The sequence below is a fragment of the Microcaecilia unicolor genome, chromosome 4 (genome assembly GCF_901765095.1).
Source record: "Microcaecilia unicolor chromosome 4, aMicUni1.1, whole genome shotgun sequence".
NCBI lineage: Eukaryota > Metazoa > Chordata > Amphibia > Gymnophiona > Siphonopidae > Microcaecilia > Microcaecilia unicolor.
This window is the reverse complement of record NC_044034.1, coordinates 371,387,993-371,407,803: the sequence shown is the minus strand read 5'-3', so window position 1 is coordinate 371,407,803 and position 19,811 is coordinate 371,387,993. Positions and strand designations below refer to the sequence as shown.

The window sequence follows — 19,811 nt, the reverse complement described above, 5'->3', positions numbered from 1 at the left end:
CAACAACTGACTGTAAACTATTTTCTCTATCACCTTTCTGAATAGGTGCTGAAAGGCATTCTCATCCAGAGCTTTCTTCTTAAGGACGGGACATATCAAGGCCTCCATTAAAGTAATATAACATAATACAATACAAATCTTATATACCGCAATTACCCAGCAGTTTTGGTTCAATGCTGGTTATATACATCAAAGAAACTAGTACAACACTAGGAATAAAAAAGTTTAAAATTCAACATTTAGAAATCCAATATTAGCTAATAGACCTTTTAATAAGGAAAAGTTTCAGCTTCCTATGAAATCTGATACAATTGGTGTCAAGTTTTACTATCAAAGGTAAAGACTTCTATCTCAAAGCTGCCTGACAAAAGATAAAATTGTTTGGGATAATGTGGGATATAAATGTTACAAATAAATAAATAAAAATCTTACATCCTTGATTGAAGGAAAGTTGAGCATCAAATGGTTTAAGCTTAGTAAATTCTTTCTCAAAAGAGGAAAATAAAATAAAGATAAAATATTTGAAAAATAAAAATACACAACTTAACAACTGATCTAGCCTCTACTGGAAGCCAGTGGAGTCTAATCTAAAGTGGAGTGGCTCTCTCAGATTTTTGAGCTCTACAAATTAACTGAGCAGCCGTATTCTGAAGGGTTTACAAACTTTTCCGCAATCTGCACACCCTAGATATAAAACATTACAACACTCCAATTGTGCTTGAACTACTATTCTAAAATGATCGAACAACAGGCAGCTCTGTCACCGATGCAATATTCGAAGTTTAAAGATTAGCCATACTGGGTCAGACCAAAGGTCCATCTATAGCCCAGTATCTTGCTTCCCGCAGTGGCAAATCCAGGTCACAAGTACCTGGCAGAAACACAATCCTGCTTATAACCGAACGAGAAAAACGCCCAAGTTCCGACCTAAATCGGGAGATGGACGTTTATCTCACAAAAACGAATAACGCGGTATAATCAAAAGCCGAATTTGGACGTTTTCAACTGCACTCCGTCGCGGATGCGGACAACGTTGATGGGGGCGTGTCGAAGGCATGGTGAAGGCGGAACTGGGGCGTGGTTATCTGCCGATCATAGATGGGCGCCTTTCGCCGATAATGGAAAAAAAATATGCGTTTTTAGCGAGAATTTAGGGCACTTTTCCTGGACCCTGTTTTTCCACGAATAAGGCCCCAAAAAGTGCCCTAAATGACCAGATGACCACTGGAGGGAATCGGGGATGACCTCCCCTGACTCCCCCAGTGGTCACGAACCCCCTCCCACCACAAAATATGCCGTTTCACAACTTTTTATTTTCACCCTCAAATGTCATACCCACCTCCCTGGCAGCAGTATGCAGGTCACTGGAGCAGTGGACTTCAGGCAGGTGGACCCAGGCTCATCCCCCCCCCCCCCACCTGTTACACTTGTGCTGGTAAATGGGAGCCCTCCAAACCGCCCCCCAAACCCACTGTACCCACATGTAGGTGCCCCCCTTCACCCCTTAGGGCTATAGTAATGGTGTAGACTTGTGGGCAGTGGGTTTTGAGGGGGATTTTGGGGGCTCAACACCCAAGGGAAGGGTGCTATGCACCTGGGAGCTGTTTTACCTTTTTTTTTTTGTGAAAGTGCCCCCTAGGGTGCCCGGTTGGTGTCCTGGCATGTGAGGTGGACCGGTGCAGTACGAATCCTGGCCCCTCCCACGAATAAATGTCTTGGAGTTATTCGTTTTTGAGCTGGGCGTTTTCGGTTTCCATTATCGCTGAAAAACAAAAACGCCGAGCTCAAAAAAAGATAAACGTCCATGTTTTTTCGAAAATACGATTCGGTCCGCCCCTTCACGGACCCGTTCTCGGAGATAAACGCCCATGGAGATAGGCGTTTCTGTTCGATTATGCCCCTCAATTAGTAGCAACATTCCATGCTACCAATCCCGAGGCAAGCAATGGCTTCCCCCATGTCCATCTCAATAACAGACTATGGACTTTTCCTCCAGGAACTTGTCCAAACCTTTTAAAACCTAGATATGCTCCCTGCTGGGGAAATCTTGAAAACCTGACTGGGTTGCAGCCTTTGAGGATCGACGTTGAGCACCCCTGCTGTATCTGCTGTCATCTACTATGTTACTACGTCATTAGCATACATATATTTGTTAATGGGGTCTGAAATATAATAAATAAAGTAGATGCTGAAATAGAGCCCTACGAGATCCCACATGTACATAGTCTTAACACAGAAACATTGATACCGGCAAGGACCCTAACTGTTTGGTCTGTGTGAGATATGACTGCAATATCTTTGATTCCAATACTACTCATCCTTTCAAAGTGGAGTTGTTAAGTCACCAAATCAAAGACTGCTGCCAAGTCCGAGACACAAGCAGAACATTATTACCGCCATCCAAATGTAATCCACATTTTCACCCTTCTACAAAGTCAGGTAATTCTGTTCTAATCTGATCACTACGAGCAGGCTAATAGCACCGGAACTATATCGGAAAAAATGAAGGAATTTTGGATTTAGCTCACACCTTTTTCCGTTGTAGCTCGACAAGTTACATTCAGGTACAGTAGGCATTTTCTTATCTCTAGAGGGCTACAATCTCAAAGAGCAATTATAGAACTGGGAGCATGCAGTTACAGGTACCTTGTATCAATCGGGGTTTATGCTGGCATTCTATAATAGAATCTGGGGGCAAAGATGCCATTATAAAATTAGTGCTCACAACGTGGCATCAGCTTACCTAACTGGAGATGCCAAGTACTTGTCCCCTAAGTTTGTACTTGAGGCTATGGAGGGTTAAATGACTTGCCCAAGATCACAACGAGCTGCAGCGGGATTTCATGGTTCTCAGCCCACTTTTCAAACCATCAGGCTCCTCCTCCATGCCAAAGATCTCAGCTCTAATGTGCAACTTCCAAACCTCCTTTGAAGGTGAAATATAGAGCATCACCTCTCAATTTTAACTGATGCCCACAACCTTACTATTCTAATTTATTTTTCAAACAACCAAGGTCCTTCCCTCTCGAAACCCTAAAATCTAAAGTGAAGAGCTTGAAATTGGTGCACACAGTGATAGCAGCCAGTGCGGTGCTCATAACAGAAGGGTCACCAGGATCATTCTTTTACAGTTCCACATTGCACTTGCCAAAATTTTTTTGTGTCTCTTGTAGCTTATATGTGAGCAGACCTGAAAACTCATCACTATGACAGCACTCCAGGTGCAAAAGGAAAAACTTCAAAGATTTACGAATAATGAACAAGGAAAGACCATTTACAGGACTTAATTTAAGAAAAGTGTTATATACTATGACAGAAAAATGAAAACCCAGGTTACACATTGAATCTAGTATCATTCCACGATCTCCAATCATAGGTGAAGATGACATACTCCAAAGGGAAAAGGGAAGGGTGTCCAGATGGAAGAAACCAACTTTCAAGACACATCCAACCCTCAAGCCACATTGAATCTAAGATCCAAGATCGCCAATCATAGATGAAGATGACATACTCCAAAGGGAAATGGGAAGGGTGACCAGATGGAAGTAACCAACCAACCCTCAAGACACATTGAATCTAGTATCATTCCAAGATCTCCAATCATAGGTGAAGATGACATATCCCAAAGGGAAAAGGGAAGTGTGACCAGATGGAAGTAACAACATGATGTGATGTGGGTACTGAAAAGAATAAAACCATTCCTCCCACAGCAAACTTTCCGCAACCTAGTACAATCCACAGTACTCACCCATGCCGACTACTGCAACAGCATCTTCATCGGCTGCAAAGCCCAAATCATGAAAAAACTCCAAACCGCCCAAAACACAGCAGCCAGACTCATTTTTGGCAAACCAAGATTTGAAAGTGCAACTCCACTTCGTCAAAAACTTCACTGGCTCCCTATCAAGGAACGCATAAATTTCAAAGCCCACACAATAATCCACAAGATCCTCCATGGCGAATCTCTAAGCTACATGACCAACCTGATCGATCTTCCAACCAGAAATAAGTCTAAATCATCCCTAACATATCTCAAACTTCATCTTCCCAACTGCAAAGGCCTCAAATATAAAACCTACTATGCTTCCAACTTCTCTGTGATAGGCAGCCAACTCTGGAACGCAATACCACGACACATCCGAACAACCAATGAACACCTACCCTTCCGAAAGCTGCTGAAGACTTACCTCTTCAAACAAGCTTACCCAAACAACCCAACCTAATTCCACACCAACAGCACTACTCATACTTCAATCCTCTCCCCCACATCTCTCCCCATTGTTTTAACTCTTTTAACGTGAACATCTCTTGATACTTGTATCATACTTTGTGTATCTATGTGATACTTTGTACCACACCTTGTACCATTCTTTGTGTTATCTCTGTGATACTTTGTACCATAGCTTGTAAGCCGCACTGAGCCTGCTATCAAGCGGGAAAGAGCGGGGTATAAATGCTATAAATAAATAAAACTAACCCTCAAGATTTCTGTCTTCTATAAATTTAATGGTAGCTTACTTTTATTTATTTCTTTATTATCTCATTTGTACCCCACAGTTTCCCAACAGTGTCAGGCTGAATGTGGCTTACAATGCACCACAGAGGCAAGCACCAATGCAGTAAAATGAAGCTAATACAACAAACCTACAGGAGATAATGGGGAAGAATAGGAAGCCAGTCAGAAATTAATGCTAGATTATTAGGTTTCAGGGAAGATGTGGTACAATTTTTAGAGATCAGTACAACAATCTGAATATAGTCTATATCTAAGTATTCCTACACATCCAAGGACCAAATCAAACTCCCTAATGGCTACATAAAGATATTTAAACAATAAGGAAGATAATCCAAACCTCTGGGAAACACCACACTTAAGGTTGCTTAATGCAGATACAGTACTACTACTACTACTATTTAGCATTTCTATAGCGCTACAAAGCATACGCAGCGCTGCACAAACATAGAAGAAAGACAGTCCCTGCTCAAAGAGCTTACAATCTAATAGACAAAAAATAAATAAAGTAAGCAAATCAAATCAATTAATGTGGACGGGAAGGAAGAGAGGAGGGTAGGTGGAGGCGAGTGATTACAAGTGGGTACGAGTCAAAAGCAATGTTAAAGAGGTGGGCTTTCAGTCTAGATTTAAAGGTGGCCAAGGATGGGGCAAGACGTAGGGGCTCAGGAAGTTTATTCCAGGCGTAGGGTGCAGCTCCCTTGAATTCTATAGAGGATCTTCCAGACAGAAAAGAAGAAATCCAATTAACTGCAAATCCCCCAGTTCATACCTACCTACATCTGTCATACAGGATCAAAGGATCTACTTAACTGAATGCAGAGGATAGGTCAAAATGGACCATGATGGACCAAGATGATAAGATAATCAGAATGTCTTCCATGTGGTTATCTTATATGGTTAATATGATGACATCTCTCATTGTGCCCAAGAATATCATTATTCTTAGATACTGAAACAATCAGTGTTGGGCTCAGTCAGAAATCAGCCTGATATTTGGTCTAGGCCTTCTGTATAATCATGGCCGTTTGTCCTTGAATCAGTAGCCTTTTCTACAGCGCCTTCCAGTGTAGCACGCTGTTTTTCCACTTAACTTATTTCTCCCCAACCCACCAGCTCTTCTTTCCCCATTTACCATCCGAAATCCAAAACGTTGAGCTTGGTGTGTCTAGACTCTACCTTAGCTTTTATGTCAATCCACACCATGTAGTGATCTTTGCCACCCAGATGGGTGTAAACCTGGACATTAGGCACACTTTCTTCATTCATATGTACTAAATCCAGTGTCAATCCTCCCCTGGTGGATAATAATAATCATAATAACATTTTATTTCTAGCCCACTGTATCTGAATCATTCTAAGCGGGGAACAAAAATTACATGCAAAATTTTAAAAAATCACAAGACAAGACAACAAAATACATAGTATAAAACTAATATAAGTACATAAGTACATAAGTAATGCCATACTGGGAAAAGACCAAGGGTCCATCGAGCCCAGCATCCTGTCCACGACAGCGGCCAATCCAGGCCAAGGGCACCTGGTGAGCTTCCCAAACGTACAAACATTCTATACAATCAAGCCATTGTGACATCACTAATGAGGTTGGCTCTTATTGGTGGAATGAGCCACTATGACATAGGTTAAATCACTGCTCTATGTAATAAAAGTGAGCCAAGTAGAGGACATAAGTACATAAGTAATGCCACACTGGGAAAAGACCAAGGGTCCATCGAGCCCAGCATCCTGTCCACGACAGCGGCCAATCCAGGCCAAGGGCACCTGGTGAGCTTCCCAAACGTACAAACATTCTATACATGTTATTCCTGGAATGATTTTTCCCAAGTCCGTTTAGTAGTGGTTTATGGACTTGTCCTTTAGGAAACCGTCCAACCCCTTTTTAAACTCTGCTAAGCTAACCGCCTTCACCACTTTCTCCGGCAACGAATTCCAGAGTTTAATTACACGTTGGGTGAAGAAAAACTTTCTCCGATTTGTTTTAAATTTACTACACTGTAGTTTCATCGCATGCCCCCTAGTCCTAGTATTTTTGGAAAGCGTGAACAGACGCTTCACATCCATATCTAACTACAGCTTAAAAATATACAATACAGTATTGAACTAATGACCCATATGCTTGAATGAACATGTGGGTTTTTAATTCTCTCTTAAACAGAACAACACTCTGCAAGGACCGAATTTCAATAGGCAAAGCTGTTCCATAATTTAGGGCCATTCCCTTTCCCTTTTGATATAAAATATAGAAGATCTATACTCTTCTATATGAACCTGCCTAAAAGAAAGAATATCAAGTAGCTGCTTTTGCGATGATCTAAGAGCACGATAGGGTTGATAACCAATAATACAATTTTGAACTCAATATACCTCATTATGCCACAATATCACTTTGTATTCATCCATACTAGGTATTTGTTCAAACTGTAACCGGCTAACGCCATTAACGGTTATATGTAAGCCACACTGAGCCTGCGTCCTTAGAATAGCCACATCGGAAAGACAGCATCCTCAGTATCAAGGTGACCTCACCTCTCCCCACACCATGCTGGGTCACCGGGCCAGTACTGGTTTAGAGGGAAGAGTACCCCCTACCACCATTCTGGGTCACTAGATCGGTACTGGCTCAGAAGGAGGTGCGTCTCTAATATCATCCTGGGACAGTGGGTTAGTACTTGCTCAGAGGGAAGCTGCTCCCTTTCACCATACTGGGACTCTGTGTCAGTACTGGTTTACAGGGAAAAGTGCCCCCTATGACCATACTGGGTTACTGGATCAGTACTGGTTTAGAGGGAAGCATGTCCCCTAAAACCATGCTGGGACGAATGGTCAGTAGTGGCTCAGAGGGACACCAAGCTGAGGATGCTGGGTCAGTGCTGGCTTAGAGGGAACTCTGTCCGGTACTCAGTCACCAGCATAGCATCTCTATAGTTACAGGGTAGATGTTTAATAATGTACTGGTTAATTATGAAGTGCATTAATTTAGATCCATCTGTCCTGTCCTGCTTCTTAGAATGCATGAAGATTCAGGAATCCATGGTCCAATGCCCAAGTCACAGCAAGGAGAAGTAGAGGCTGACCAAAAATGTGAAGCCAACACTGGAGATATTGTGAAGAAAACTTTATCGTAGCTGATATGGGGTGATCTGACACAGTCCGCATCACAGAGCTCCTACATCAGGGGTTGAGCCCCGCTGTTGCTGTTAGTGTTTGTCCGTTGACGTGCGTATGTCTTTTGGCCAGTTTGGTTGCTCCGCAGTCCCCTGAGTTGGTATCCCCCGACCGTTTTGGATATAAAGGGTTTTTTGAGGAACCTTTGCTCAACCCCTGATGTAGGCGCTGAAACCCGGACCATACCAGGTCACCCCATATCAGCCACAATAAAGTTTTCTTCACAATATCTCCAGTGTTGGATTCGCATTTTTGGTCAGCCTCTACTTCTCCTTGCTGGGACTTTCTGACGTAGAGGTTTCTTCCTGCCCTTTGTTTCCACCAATGCCCAAGTCATCCAGTCCATTCATTCATTTTCTGTAGGAATGATGGGAGTAGGGTACTGGCGAGAAAGGGGGTGCTCTTTCATTTGCCACAACCTCTTCAATCTGCAGACTTCCACCCATCTAAAAACAAAGTGGACCCCCAACAGTTGTCGCCTGTTACACTCTTAATTTAGGACAAATACAGCATCTGATTCTGCCCTCCCCCTTCCACCCCAAACATAAAGCAACAATTAGGCAGCGACAAATGGATGTTATGTAAAAAAACCACAAATGCAGAAGCAGCAGGTACATCAGGAGCAGCACATGAGAATGAAAGGTACTCACGCCGAATCTACAGGCCAGAAGTTGATCAGGGTGACAGGACTGAAAGACAAAATTGAGGAAGGTGAGGAGAGTGAGGCAGAGAACACAAGAAAAGAGAGCATTCCAAATAAAAAGGTGAGAAAAGGCAAAAACCAAACCAAAAGGAAATAGGAATCAGAATGGAGAGGCGGGAGGAAGCACAGCTCACCCTCGATTTCTCCAGGAGCGGGGCTGGTGCACTCGGATTACGGACAATTCCCAGATCTCCAAGGGGGAAGCACTAACCGGGTCAGGGGTGATTAAAATGCAACAGCCACTCTTGAGAAAGATTAAATCTCCATTCCCTAGCAAAAGTCACAGGACAAGATGTCCTGATTGTACAGCTTGGTCTGGGTCTCATTTCCAAGGCATTTTGTCTTAGACTCTGAAGGCTCAAAACAGAGAGGTTTTCCCATAGCCACCCTTAAACCTTTAATTACCAAATCTCTGTCACCTTCAGACTTCCAGGGAGAATAGCTACATGGAAAGTTTTGCATCAAATGTTGACCACTGGAGAGCCCCTAATGAGTCATAGGAGAGGTTGACCCTGGATTCACTAAATATCTTCCTTTTAGGGTAACAATCACAAAATCTTGTCAAAAACAATTTGAAGACTGGTAGGTTTCCGTGAGGCTTTAAAATGTTTTAAAACGTCACTCAAACCAACAACAGAGTTGGATGCGACATCATCTTAAGGCCTTCAGATTATTATTTACAGCTCCGAGAACCTTGTCATCAGTTTGCCCTGGATTTTGAAAAAAAAAAAAAAACTAGCGGCCCACAAGCTTAAAAAGATGACACAATTTAAACACCTAGAATGGATGGTGTCCAGCACTAAGCTCTATGTTTTGTTTACACAAGAGCAGTACAGACGCAAAAAGAAATGACTGAATTTCATACACAATGTTGGATAGAAATCTAGGATGTGGAGAAAAAAAGGGTGATTCGTCGTCATCCCTTATAGGTTCCTCTCCACCTACCCTCTCCCATTCCATTTAAATTAATCTCCATCTTTTTCTCTTTCCAACTTAGAGCTCTCTCCATCTCTCCTAATGCTCAGATTTCTCGCTTCTCCCCTTCCTCCCAAGACTCCCCTCTGTTCCTCCACTCCCACCTTTTCCTTCCTCACTTTCTGGTCCTCCTATTCACTCCGTGCCTCAGTTGCTTCTCCCCTGTCCAAATTGCTGTTGACTTAAAACGCTTCAGGTATGTATGTTAGAGCACAATGGGTAGAGGGAGGGGGTTGTGGAGGGCAGATAACAGCACAAAATCGAGGTAAAAGGATATTTGTTAGCCTCTGATATACATAGTACTATAGCTTTTGGGGTGGTATGTGTGGCAGTGGCCAACCGTAGGAAGGGGAGGAAAGGGTTAGAAGGACAACTTTGTATTTAGTACCCATTGGGCACCACGTTACTACCATGCCTTAGCCTGTGACCTCCCATGTAAGAACCAATCAGCAGTTGCTCTCCTCTTGCTCCCCCTTGTGGTGGGAGGAGACTAAAACAATGGAACACAATTCTCCCAGTACTGGTAACTGGGAGGGAAGGTATGGGGGGTGGAGAGGAGGTAAGGATTTGGCTCTCTATTTTGCAGAGGAATTCAGATAGCCCCCAGCAGAAGAAAAAGTCACACACATGGGCAAAGGCACAGATGACATTTAGGTTTCATGAGTTGTCCTTCAGTGCGAAGGAATGTGACTTTTTCCTGCTACAATAAGCCAGTTCAGCCACAAATGAGTTTGAGGCTGAACCGCCTGCACACACAACCCAAAAACATAATGTCCTGTCCTTGTGAGAAGGTAATCAAAGAGATAAAATCAGCTGGAGATCTAACAATTATATATAACTACAACAGGAACTATGAAAAGTTAAGCTACTGAGAATTAGCACACCAGCCCAAGAAAAGATAGTGAGCCTCAAGGAGGCGCTCTCAGGTGGGACTAAGTTGCTAGAGGGTTACTCACGTTTCCAAGTTGTCTCCTTCTAACACTGTCTGGACAGGCAAATAACCCATCCGTGGATGCTTCGCAAAATATCTCTTAGTCCTGAATTTGTTTTTCAGTACCTTGGCAAAATCACGAACGTCTTCTCCCGACGTAGTCTGAAAGCAGAAGCAACAACAAAAGTAAAAAGTCTTTAGCTGGGTGGTGTCATCTGGTGACTCTTCCAGCTTGTGAGGGAGGTTAGAACAGATGAGACATTCCAGGGAAAGACAAGAGTCAGCCACAAGCTAAGGTAACCCACCTGCAGACCAAGGAGTCACATGGAACTTCATATGATCCCTATATGACTCAAAAAAGGATATTTGACCATGTTGCTGATGGTAGGAAACACATTGGGCTTGTACCAGGTATTATATTGCTAAATTAAGCCATACCATGACCTGGGAAGGGGAGGGGAGGGGGGCTGTGGCTTGTGCTCCCAGGGCTTCATACAGGCAGGTTGCCCTGAAAGACAACAAGGCTGGTCTCCTATCCTACGCGCCAAAATATGTCAGAATACAACATTTTTGCAGTGAGATGAGGAGGGTCCCCAGTTCTGTTGCCAGTTTCTGTATCCCAGATTGAGTCAGACTGGAGATACTTATAAAAGAAGGGGATCATGACCATCGTTATGGGTGACACCAAGTGGTTATAGTTAAAATCCATGCTACTGGGTTCAGGAGGAGCCTTGTGATTGGTTCCTCACCTCAAGAACCATTGCTGTAATGACCATACTAGAAAAAGTGGGATGGGAGAGGGAGGATGGGCTTCCAGTACTGGTTCCAGAATGGAGGAATGAAGTGAGAAATCCTCATTACACCCTCCCCTCAATAAACCTTCTTCATGCCAGGTTCATGCCTCCAATGGTACGCTTACTCTGGATTTTATGAACATTTCCCAATGCTTCACAAGGAAAGAAAGGGAAGGAAGCCCTTTGGCATCTGTCTTCTTGCAAACCAATGGTTGGATCTAGAATTGTGGTTGTATACCACACAGGGCTGCCTAATAAATGTTATAAGAAAATAAGATGAGGCCACACTGGGTTAGTCTAAGGCCTCCTGTCTCTGACATTCACCAACCCTAGGATCCAAAAGAATGGACTCATTCCTTGTTGAGGAAAGCTACCATTTATCCATGGGAATGAGCAACAAGGAATGGGTCCATTCTTTTGGATCCTAGGGTTGGTGAAAGTCTACTTGGCTGTACTCTGTCTAATTCTGATATTTCCTTTATAACAGGGGTACTTAACCAGTGGTGCCCACACCCCCAAGGGACACGGGAAGAGGTCAGTCAGGGTGCAAAGAAGGAGGCACTGTTACATCAGAGCTAGGAGGCAGTCCTTCAATTGCACTGCTGCCAGTGAGGGGCAGTGCTTCAATATTTTGTTCTCCATCGCTAGGGACAGGCAGGTTCTCTGGAGTCCTGCAGAACTTGCCTGTCTCTCTCTACGGAGAATGTGATAGTGAAACAGCGCCATCTACTGGCAGGAATATAGGTGGAGGACTCCCGCTCAGCTTAGAGGGAACAGAGGAAGGGAGTAAGAGGGTTTCACTGACCTGTTAAAGGGATGCAGGAATCAAAAAGGTTAAGAACTCCTATTTTATTTACTAGGATTTTGAAGGAATTCACTTAAGGCATTATACAATAAGAACAACGGAAACATAGGCTATAGATAATTACAGCAGTAAAAATATTCAAACAACAATATAAAGTATGGCATAGTATGCTACATTACATTGAGGGGCATAATCGAACAGAAACGCCTATCTCCATGGGCATTTATCTCCGAGAACGGGTCCGTGAAGGGGCGGACCCAAGCGTATTTTCAAAAAAATTAGACGTCCATGTTTTATTCGCCAAGTTATGAGCTGGGCGTTTTTGCTTTTCAGCGATAATGGACAATGAAATCGCCCAGCTCAAAAACGAATAAATCCAAGGCATTTGTTCGTGGGAGGGGCCAGGAGTCGTAGTGCACTGGTCCCCCTAACATGCCAGGACACCAACCAGGCACCCTAGGGGGCACTTTTACAAAAACAGAACAAAAGGTAAAAGAGCTCCCAGGTGCATAGCACCCTTCCCTTTTGTGTTGAGCCCCCCAAATCCCCCTCAAAACCCACTGCCCACAAGTCTACATCATTACTATAGCCCTAAGGAGTGAAGGGGGGCACCTACATGTGGGTACAGTGGGTTCGGGGGGGGGGGGTTGGACGACTAAGCATTAAGCAGCACAATTGTAACAGGTAGGGGGGGATGGGCCTGGGTCCACCTGCCTGAAGTCCACTGCACCCCCTAACAACTGCTCCAGGGACCTGCATACTGCTGCCAGGGAGGTGGGTATGACATTTGAGGGTCAAAATAAAAAGTTGTGAAACATCATTTTTTGAGGTGGGAGGGGGTTTATGACCACTGGGGGAGTCAGGGGAGGTCATCCCCGATTCCCTCCAGTGGTCATCTGGTCATTTAGGGCACTTTTTGGGGCCTTATTCGTGAAAAAACAGGGTCCAGGAAAAGTGCCCTAAATTCTAGCTAAAAACGCATACTTTTGTCCCATTATCTGTGAAATGCGCCCATCTCTGTTCGGCAGATAACCACGCCCCAGTTCCGCCTTCGCCACACCTCTGACACGCCCCCATAAACTTTGTCCGCATCCGCGACGGAGTGCAGTTGAAAACGCCCAAAAATCGGCTTTCGATTATACCGCTTTATTCGTTTTTGTGAGATAAACGTCCATCTCCCGATTTAGGTCGGAACTTGGGCGTTTTTCTCGTTCGATTATAAGCTGGATTGTCAACAAATTCACAATAAAACATTTTAATAGACAGCTTAGGTTGTAAGCAAAGATGGAACATATAGAGTAACATGAGTAAGAAAATAAGGGACTAGTTTAAAGAAAGTTGGTTGAACATTACCTTAGCTAGGGTAGGAGTGGATAAACATGTCCTGCTATATAATATGTGCAGCCAGTGTCATTTACTTCTTCCATTAAAGGCCTGGTTGAAAAGTCAAGCTTTCACCTGCTTTCTGAAGTAGAGATAGTCTTGTGTTAAGCGGAGATTTTCAGGCAGTGCATTCCAGATTATGGGGGCTACTCCGGAGAGGGCTCGCTTGCGGGTATCACATTGTGCAATGTCCTTTGCAGAGGGTGTGGTTAGGGAAACTCCTTGAGAGGACCTTAGTGACCTTGGAGATGAGAAGGGTCCACAGTACTCAAGGTGTGGTTGCACCACGGAGCTGTTATAATATTCTCTGTTATATTCTCCATTCTTTCCAGATAATTCTACACATTTCATAAGATCGCACCTAAATTTAAGCACCAATAGTGCAGCTAGTTTATAGAACAGCGCTTAGGTGATTGATTGACGCCAATAGCTGGCAGTTACTTGCACAAGTGCTAGGTGCTGTTCTACATATGCTTATTGCATAACTGTCAGGGGTGTACATGTGGGTGGAGCATAGGCATGTCACCAAGTGACGCATCTATGCGGACGACGTCACAATATACATCCCTTACAAACACGATCTGGCAGAAATTACCAACGAAATCAAGCTCAGCCTGAACAACATGGACTCATGGGCAAATGCATGCCAACTAAAACTCAACACAGAAAAAACGCACTGTCTCATCATTTCATCCCAATACAACACATATAAACCCACAAACATAAACACCCCAGGTTACACCCTTCCTATCTCAGACAGCCCGAAAATTCTCGGCGTTACAATTGACCGGAACCTCTCACTAGAGATCCAAGGGAATCTACAATAAAGAAAATGTTCCACTCAATGTGGAAACTCAAACGCATGAAACCATTCTTCCCGAGGGAAACATTTCACAACTTGATGCAATCAATGGTACTAAGCCACGCAGACTACTGTAATGGAATCTATACGGGTTGCAAAGCACAAATCATAAAGAAACTTCAGACCACTCAAAACACAGCAGCCAGGCTTATATTTGGAAAAATGCGTTTTGAAAGCGCCAAACCCCTCAGAGAAAAACTGTACTGTCTCCCAATCAAAGAACGTATTGCTTTCAAAATCTGTACCCTTGTTTACAAAATTATTTACGGCGAAGCCCCGGTATACATGACAGACCTCATAGACCTACCAACCAGAAACACAACAGGATCAGCACGAACAGACCTAAATCTCCACTACCCAAGCTGCAAAGGACTCAAATACAAATCAACTTATGCATCCAGCTTTTCCTATTTAAGCGCACTGCCAAAAGTCGTAAAAACAATTTATGACCACCTAAAATTCCTGAAATCACTAAAAACAACCCTGTTCAAAAATGCATACCCCACCGAATACCTGCAACACAACGAAACCAAAGAACGCAATAGACATACTTAACTCTTCCTCTCTAAGATCCCCAATGTGTATCACACATGAACCTTATTCTACCAGAATATCACCTTGTATTTGTTCATACCAGAATTGGCGAACGCCTTCACGGTACTATATAAGCCACATTGAGCCTGCAAATAGGTGGGAAAATATGGGATACAAATGTAACAAATAAATAAATACAACTTACAGAATACTAGCAGTTGTGGACATTAGACTCGCCCACTTAATGTCAGCCATTGACCTGCCTAACTTTTGGCATTCCAATGCGGCATTGCACTAAATTCTATAATGGCTGAGGCCAAGAAATCAAATGCAACTCAGTTTTCCACCTATGAATAAAGTTAAGCGGTATCTTTTTGAACTTTGGCATTTTTATATCAAGCTCCTTCTATTTCTTTATGAACTGAGTTTAATTATTTTTTTTTTATTTAGAAAGGGTTTGAAGCCATTTTTGTTCCAACAATTTATGTCTGTGAAAGGTGTTTTATGATAAATTATTGTTATTATTTTCTGTTTATTCTGGTTTAATGCTATTGTGATCTACATAGAACTTGATAGGTAAATATGGAATACAAGACTTGTAATGTAATGATACCCACAGTAATTCCAAGATCCTTTCCCCTATATGCATTACTTTCATTTGTCCATATTAAAATGCATCTATTCTTTAGACAGCCAATCCTTCAGCCAGGTTCTCCTGCAACCCATCACAGTCCATTCATCTAATATAATAATTCGCACCTCCAACGTTCTGAAGCTGACTCCGTGGCAGTGAAGCCGTGTAGGGTTCATAGCAGGGGCGTATCTGCGTGGGGCCTCAGGGGCCTGGGCCCCCGCAGATTTCGCCCTGGACCCCCCTACCGCTGCCAACCCTCCCCCTCCGTTGCTCGCCTACCTTCGCTGGCGGGGGACCCCAACCCCCGCCAGCCGAGGTCCGCGTCCTCCTGCCGCTGCCGGCTGCCTTTAAAGAATTCCGTCAGCTGGCGGGGTCGTCGGCGCCAGCTTCAGTGGAAAAATGAAAGGACCTTGGCTTGGCTGGCGGGGGTTGGGGGTCCCCCGCCAGCTGACGGAATTCTTTAAAGGCAGCCGGCAGCGGCAGGAGGACGCGGACCTCGGCTGGCGGGGGTTGGGGTACCCCGCCAGTGAAGGTAGGCGAGCAACGGAGGGGGAGGGTTGGCAATGGCAGCGGCTGGGGGGAGGGGGATCGGCAATGGCGGCGGGGGGGGCTATAATGTGCCCCCTCACTCTGGCCCTGGCCCCCCCTACCGCCGCAGTTCAGATACGCCCCTGGTTCATAGGGTTCGTAATTGCCCAGGGAAAGAAATGCGACGTCAGAAGGAGAAGGGACCAACCACAGGCCTCGCACTCGCTCTCAGTGCCCCGCCCTTGGAGGGAAGGGAAGGCTGCATATAATATTCACCCACCGGAAGTTCGTTCCCTCCCTCCGAGTTCCAGGGTCGTCGTCCGTCTCCCCTCCCTCCCAGTTCCAGCGTCCCTCCTCCCTCCCAGTTCCAGGGTCATCGTCCCTCCCTCCTTTCCAGTTCCAGGCCCCCTCCCTCTGAATTTTAAAAGTCATCCTGACTTACCTCGCGCGGTAAAAAGCATGCAGGCTGGCACTTACTTCAGTTTTCCCTTCTCTGTCTCTCAGCTCTGGTCCCGCCCTTGTGGAAACAGGAAATGAGGGCGGGACCAGAGCTGAGAGACAGAGAAGGGAAAACTGAAGTAAGTGCCGAGCTTGCACGCTTTTTACTGCTGTTGCCGGCCGCCGTAACCCCGACGAGGTAAGTCAGGATGACTTTTAAAATTCGGAGGGAGGGGGCCTGGAACTGGAAGGGAGGGACGACGACCCTGGAACTGGAAGGGAGGGACAACGACCCTGGAACTGGCAGGGAGGGATGACGACCCTGGAACTGGGAAGAAAGGAGGGGGGACCCTGGAACTGGGAGGGAGGGAGGGAGGACCCTGGAATTGGGAGGGAGGGAGGGAGGAAGGGGGGACGCTGGAACTTCCCTTAAAAACATTAATGGCAGAAGGTTATTACCTTGCTAGAGCCCGTTTCATTTCAATGAGAAACAGGCTTTTTTTTAAACTAGTGATTTCATAATTCTGAACACTTTTGTCACATCTGCACCTTCAATCAGCTCACTCATTGCTCCTTTTTCCATAGAAGCCACTGTCCTGAATTCTGCTGTGTTCTTAACATGTAACGCATGAATCTTTCACTGTGACCTCAGAGCAGAAAAGGGAGAGATCCTGGAAAGCTCAGGAATCAAATATGTGCATCATTTGTAGAAAAATCAGAGTAGACACCACTGTGCATCATGAGTTAACACTTCTTTTAAGGGGAACGTCTGGGGTCAAAACTCACGGTGATAAATATTTGTCACCCACTCACCTCACTATTCAAGGCTGTTAAAACACGTGTGGTTTGGACTGTGAAATATTGCAGGAAGACCTTAGGAAATTGGAAGACTGAGCCTCCAAATGGCAGATGAAATTTAATGTGGACAAATGCAAGGTGATGCACATTGGAAAGAATAATCGAAATCATAGTTACCTGATGCTAGGGTCCACCTTGGGGGGTCAGTGCTCAAGAACAAGATCTAGGTGTCGTAGATAATACGCTGAAATCTTTTGTTCAGTGTGCGGTGGTGGCCAAAAATGCAAACAGGATGCTAGGAATTATTAGGAAAGGGATGGTGAATAAGACCGAAAATAGTATACTGCCTTTGTATCGCTCCATGGTGCATTCGCACCTTGAGTATTGTGTTCAGTTCTGGTCACCGTATCTCAAAAAAGATATAGCAGAATTAGAAAAGGTTCAAAGAAGAGCGACCAAAATGATAAAGGGAATGGAACTCCTCCCGTATGAGGAAAGGCTAAAGGGGTTAGGGCTCTTCAGCTTGGAAAAGAGACGGATGAGGTGAGATATGATTGAGGTCTACAAAATCCTGAGTGGTGTAGAATGAGTAGAAGTAAATCAATTTTTTACTCGTTCCAAAACTACAAAGACTAGGGGACATTAAAGGAAGTTACATGGAAAACAGGAGGAAATATTTTTTTCACTGAACGAATAGTTAAACTCTGGAACTCTTAGCCGAAGGATGTAGTAACAGGGTTATTGTATCTGGATTTAAAAACAGGTTTGGTCAAGTTCCCGGAGGAAAAGTCCATAGTCTGCTATTGAGATAGACATGGAGAAGCAACTGCTTGCCCTGGGATTTGCACCCTGGAATGTTGCCACTGTTTGGGTTTCTACCAGGTACTTGTGACCTGGATTGGCCACTGCTGGAAGCAGGATACTGGACTAGATGGACCATTGGTCTGATTACTCTTATGTTCTAACTGAAAGCTACAGAGAAATATTAATAGACTTGGCACTCAGCCCACCCTGTTAATATTCAACTAACTGCCTCTAGGCTGGAATGTAAGAAGCCAAAATGAGTAGCAACAAAAGAGAAGATGGAGAAAGAACTTATTTTATATCACCGATCAGGAAAAATGGAAGATGATAAACAGGAAGATACAGTAACTCCGCAGGTTCACACAAAGAATCAGTGACTGAGGCACAGGGAGATACACTGACTCCCCAGGGTCACAGAAAGAGTCAGTGACTGAGGCACAGGGAGATGCAGTGACTCCCCAGGGTCACAGAAAGAGTTAGTGACTGAGGCACAGGGAGATACACTGACTCCCCAGGGTCACAGAAAGAGTCAGGGACTAAGACACAGGGAGATACAGTGACTCCCCAGGGTCACAGAAAGAGTTAGTGACTGAGGCACAGGGAGATACAGTGACTCCCCAGGGTCACAGAAAGAATCAGTGACTGAGGCACAGGGAGATACACTGACTCCCCAGGGTCACAGAAAGAGGAAGTGACTGAGGCACAGGGAGATACAGTGACTCCCCAGGGTCACAGAAAGAATCAGTGACTGAGGCACAGGGAGATACACTGACTCCCCAGGGTCACAGAAAGAGTTAGTGACTGAGGCACAGGGAGATACAGTGACTCCCCAGGGTCACAGAAAGAATCAGTGACTGAGGCACAGGGAGATACACTGACTCTCCAGGGAAACAGAAAGAGTCAGCGACTGAGGCACAGGGAGATACACTGACTCCCCAGGGTCACAGAAAGAGTTAGTGACTGAGGCACAGGGAGATACACTGACTCCCCAGGGTCACAGAAAGAGTCAGGGACTAAGACACAGGGAGATACACTGACTCCCCAGGGTCACAGAAAGAGTTAGTGACTGAGGCACAGGGAGATACAGTGACTCCCCAGGGTCACAGAAAGAATCAGTGACTGAGGCACAGGGAGATACACTGACTCCCCAGGGTCACAGAAAGAGTTAGTGACTGAGGCACAGGGAGATACAGTGACTCCCCAGGGTCACAGAAAGAGTCAGTGACTGAGGCACAGGGAGATACACTGACTCCCCAGGGTCACAGAAAGAGTTAGTGACTGAGGCACAGGGAGATACAGTGACTCCCCAGGGTCACAGAAAGAATCAGTGACTGAGGCACAGGGAGATACACTGACTCCCCAGGGAAACAGAAAGAGTCAGCGACTGAGGCACAGGGAGATACACTGACTCCCCAGGGTCACAGAAAGAGTTAGTGACTGAGGCACAGGGAGATACACTGACTCCCCAGGGTCACAGAAAGAGTCAGGGACTAAGACACAGGGAGATACACTGACTCCCCAGGGTCACAGAAAGAGTTAGTGACTGAGGCACAGGGAGATACAGTGACTCCCCAGGGTCACAGAAAGAATCAGTGACTGAGGCACAGGGAGATACACTGACTCCCCAGGGTCACAGAAAGAGTTAGTGACTGAGGCACAGGGAGATACAGTGACTCCCCAGGGTCACAGAAAGAATCAGTGACTGAGGCACAGGGAGATACACTGACTCCCCAGGGTCACAGAAAGAGTTAGTGACTGAGGCACAGGGAGATACAGTGACTCCCCAGGGTCACAGAAAGAATCAGTGACTGAGGCACAGGGAGATACACTGACTCCCCAGGGAAACAGAAAGAGTCAGCGACTGAGGCACAGGGAGATACACTGACTCCCCAGGGTCACAGAAAGAGTTAGTGACTGAGGCAC

At 45.0% G+C, this 19,811-nt stretch overlaps 1 protein-coding gene across 5 annotated transcripts in view; it reads right to left on the bottom strand.

Moving 5' to 3' along the window:
• DMD (dystrophin) overlaps positions 1-19,811 on the bottom strand; it is a 2,615,032-nt gene that overhangs the window by 56,588 nt on the left and 2,538,633 nt on the right. For all 5 annotated transcript variants that reach the window (XM_030202363.1, XM_030202359.1, XM_030202360.1 and 2 more), the window contains 2 exons: positions 10,334-10,470; positions 8,350-8,388 (listed from right to left, as the gene is read on the bottom strand). In XM_030202363.1, coding sequence (XP_030058223.1) covers positions 8,350-8,388; positions 10,334-10,470 — 176 coding nt within the window. The remainder of the gene's footprint in view (positions 1-8,349; positions 8,389-10,333; positions 10,471-19,811) is intronic.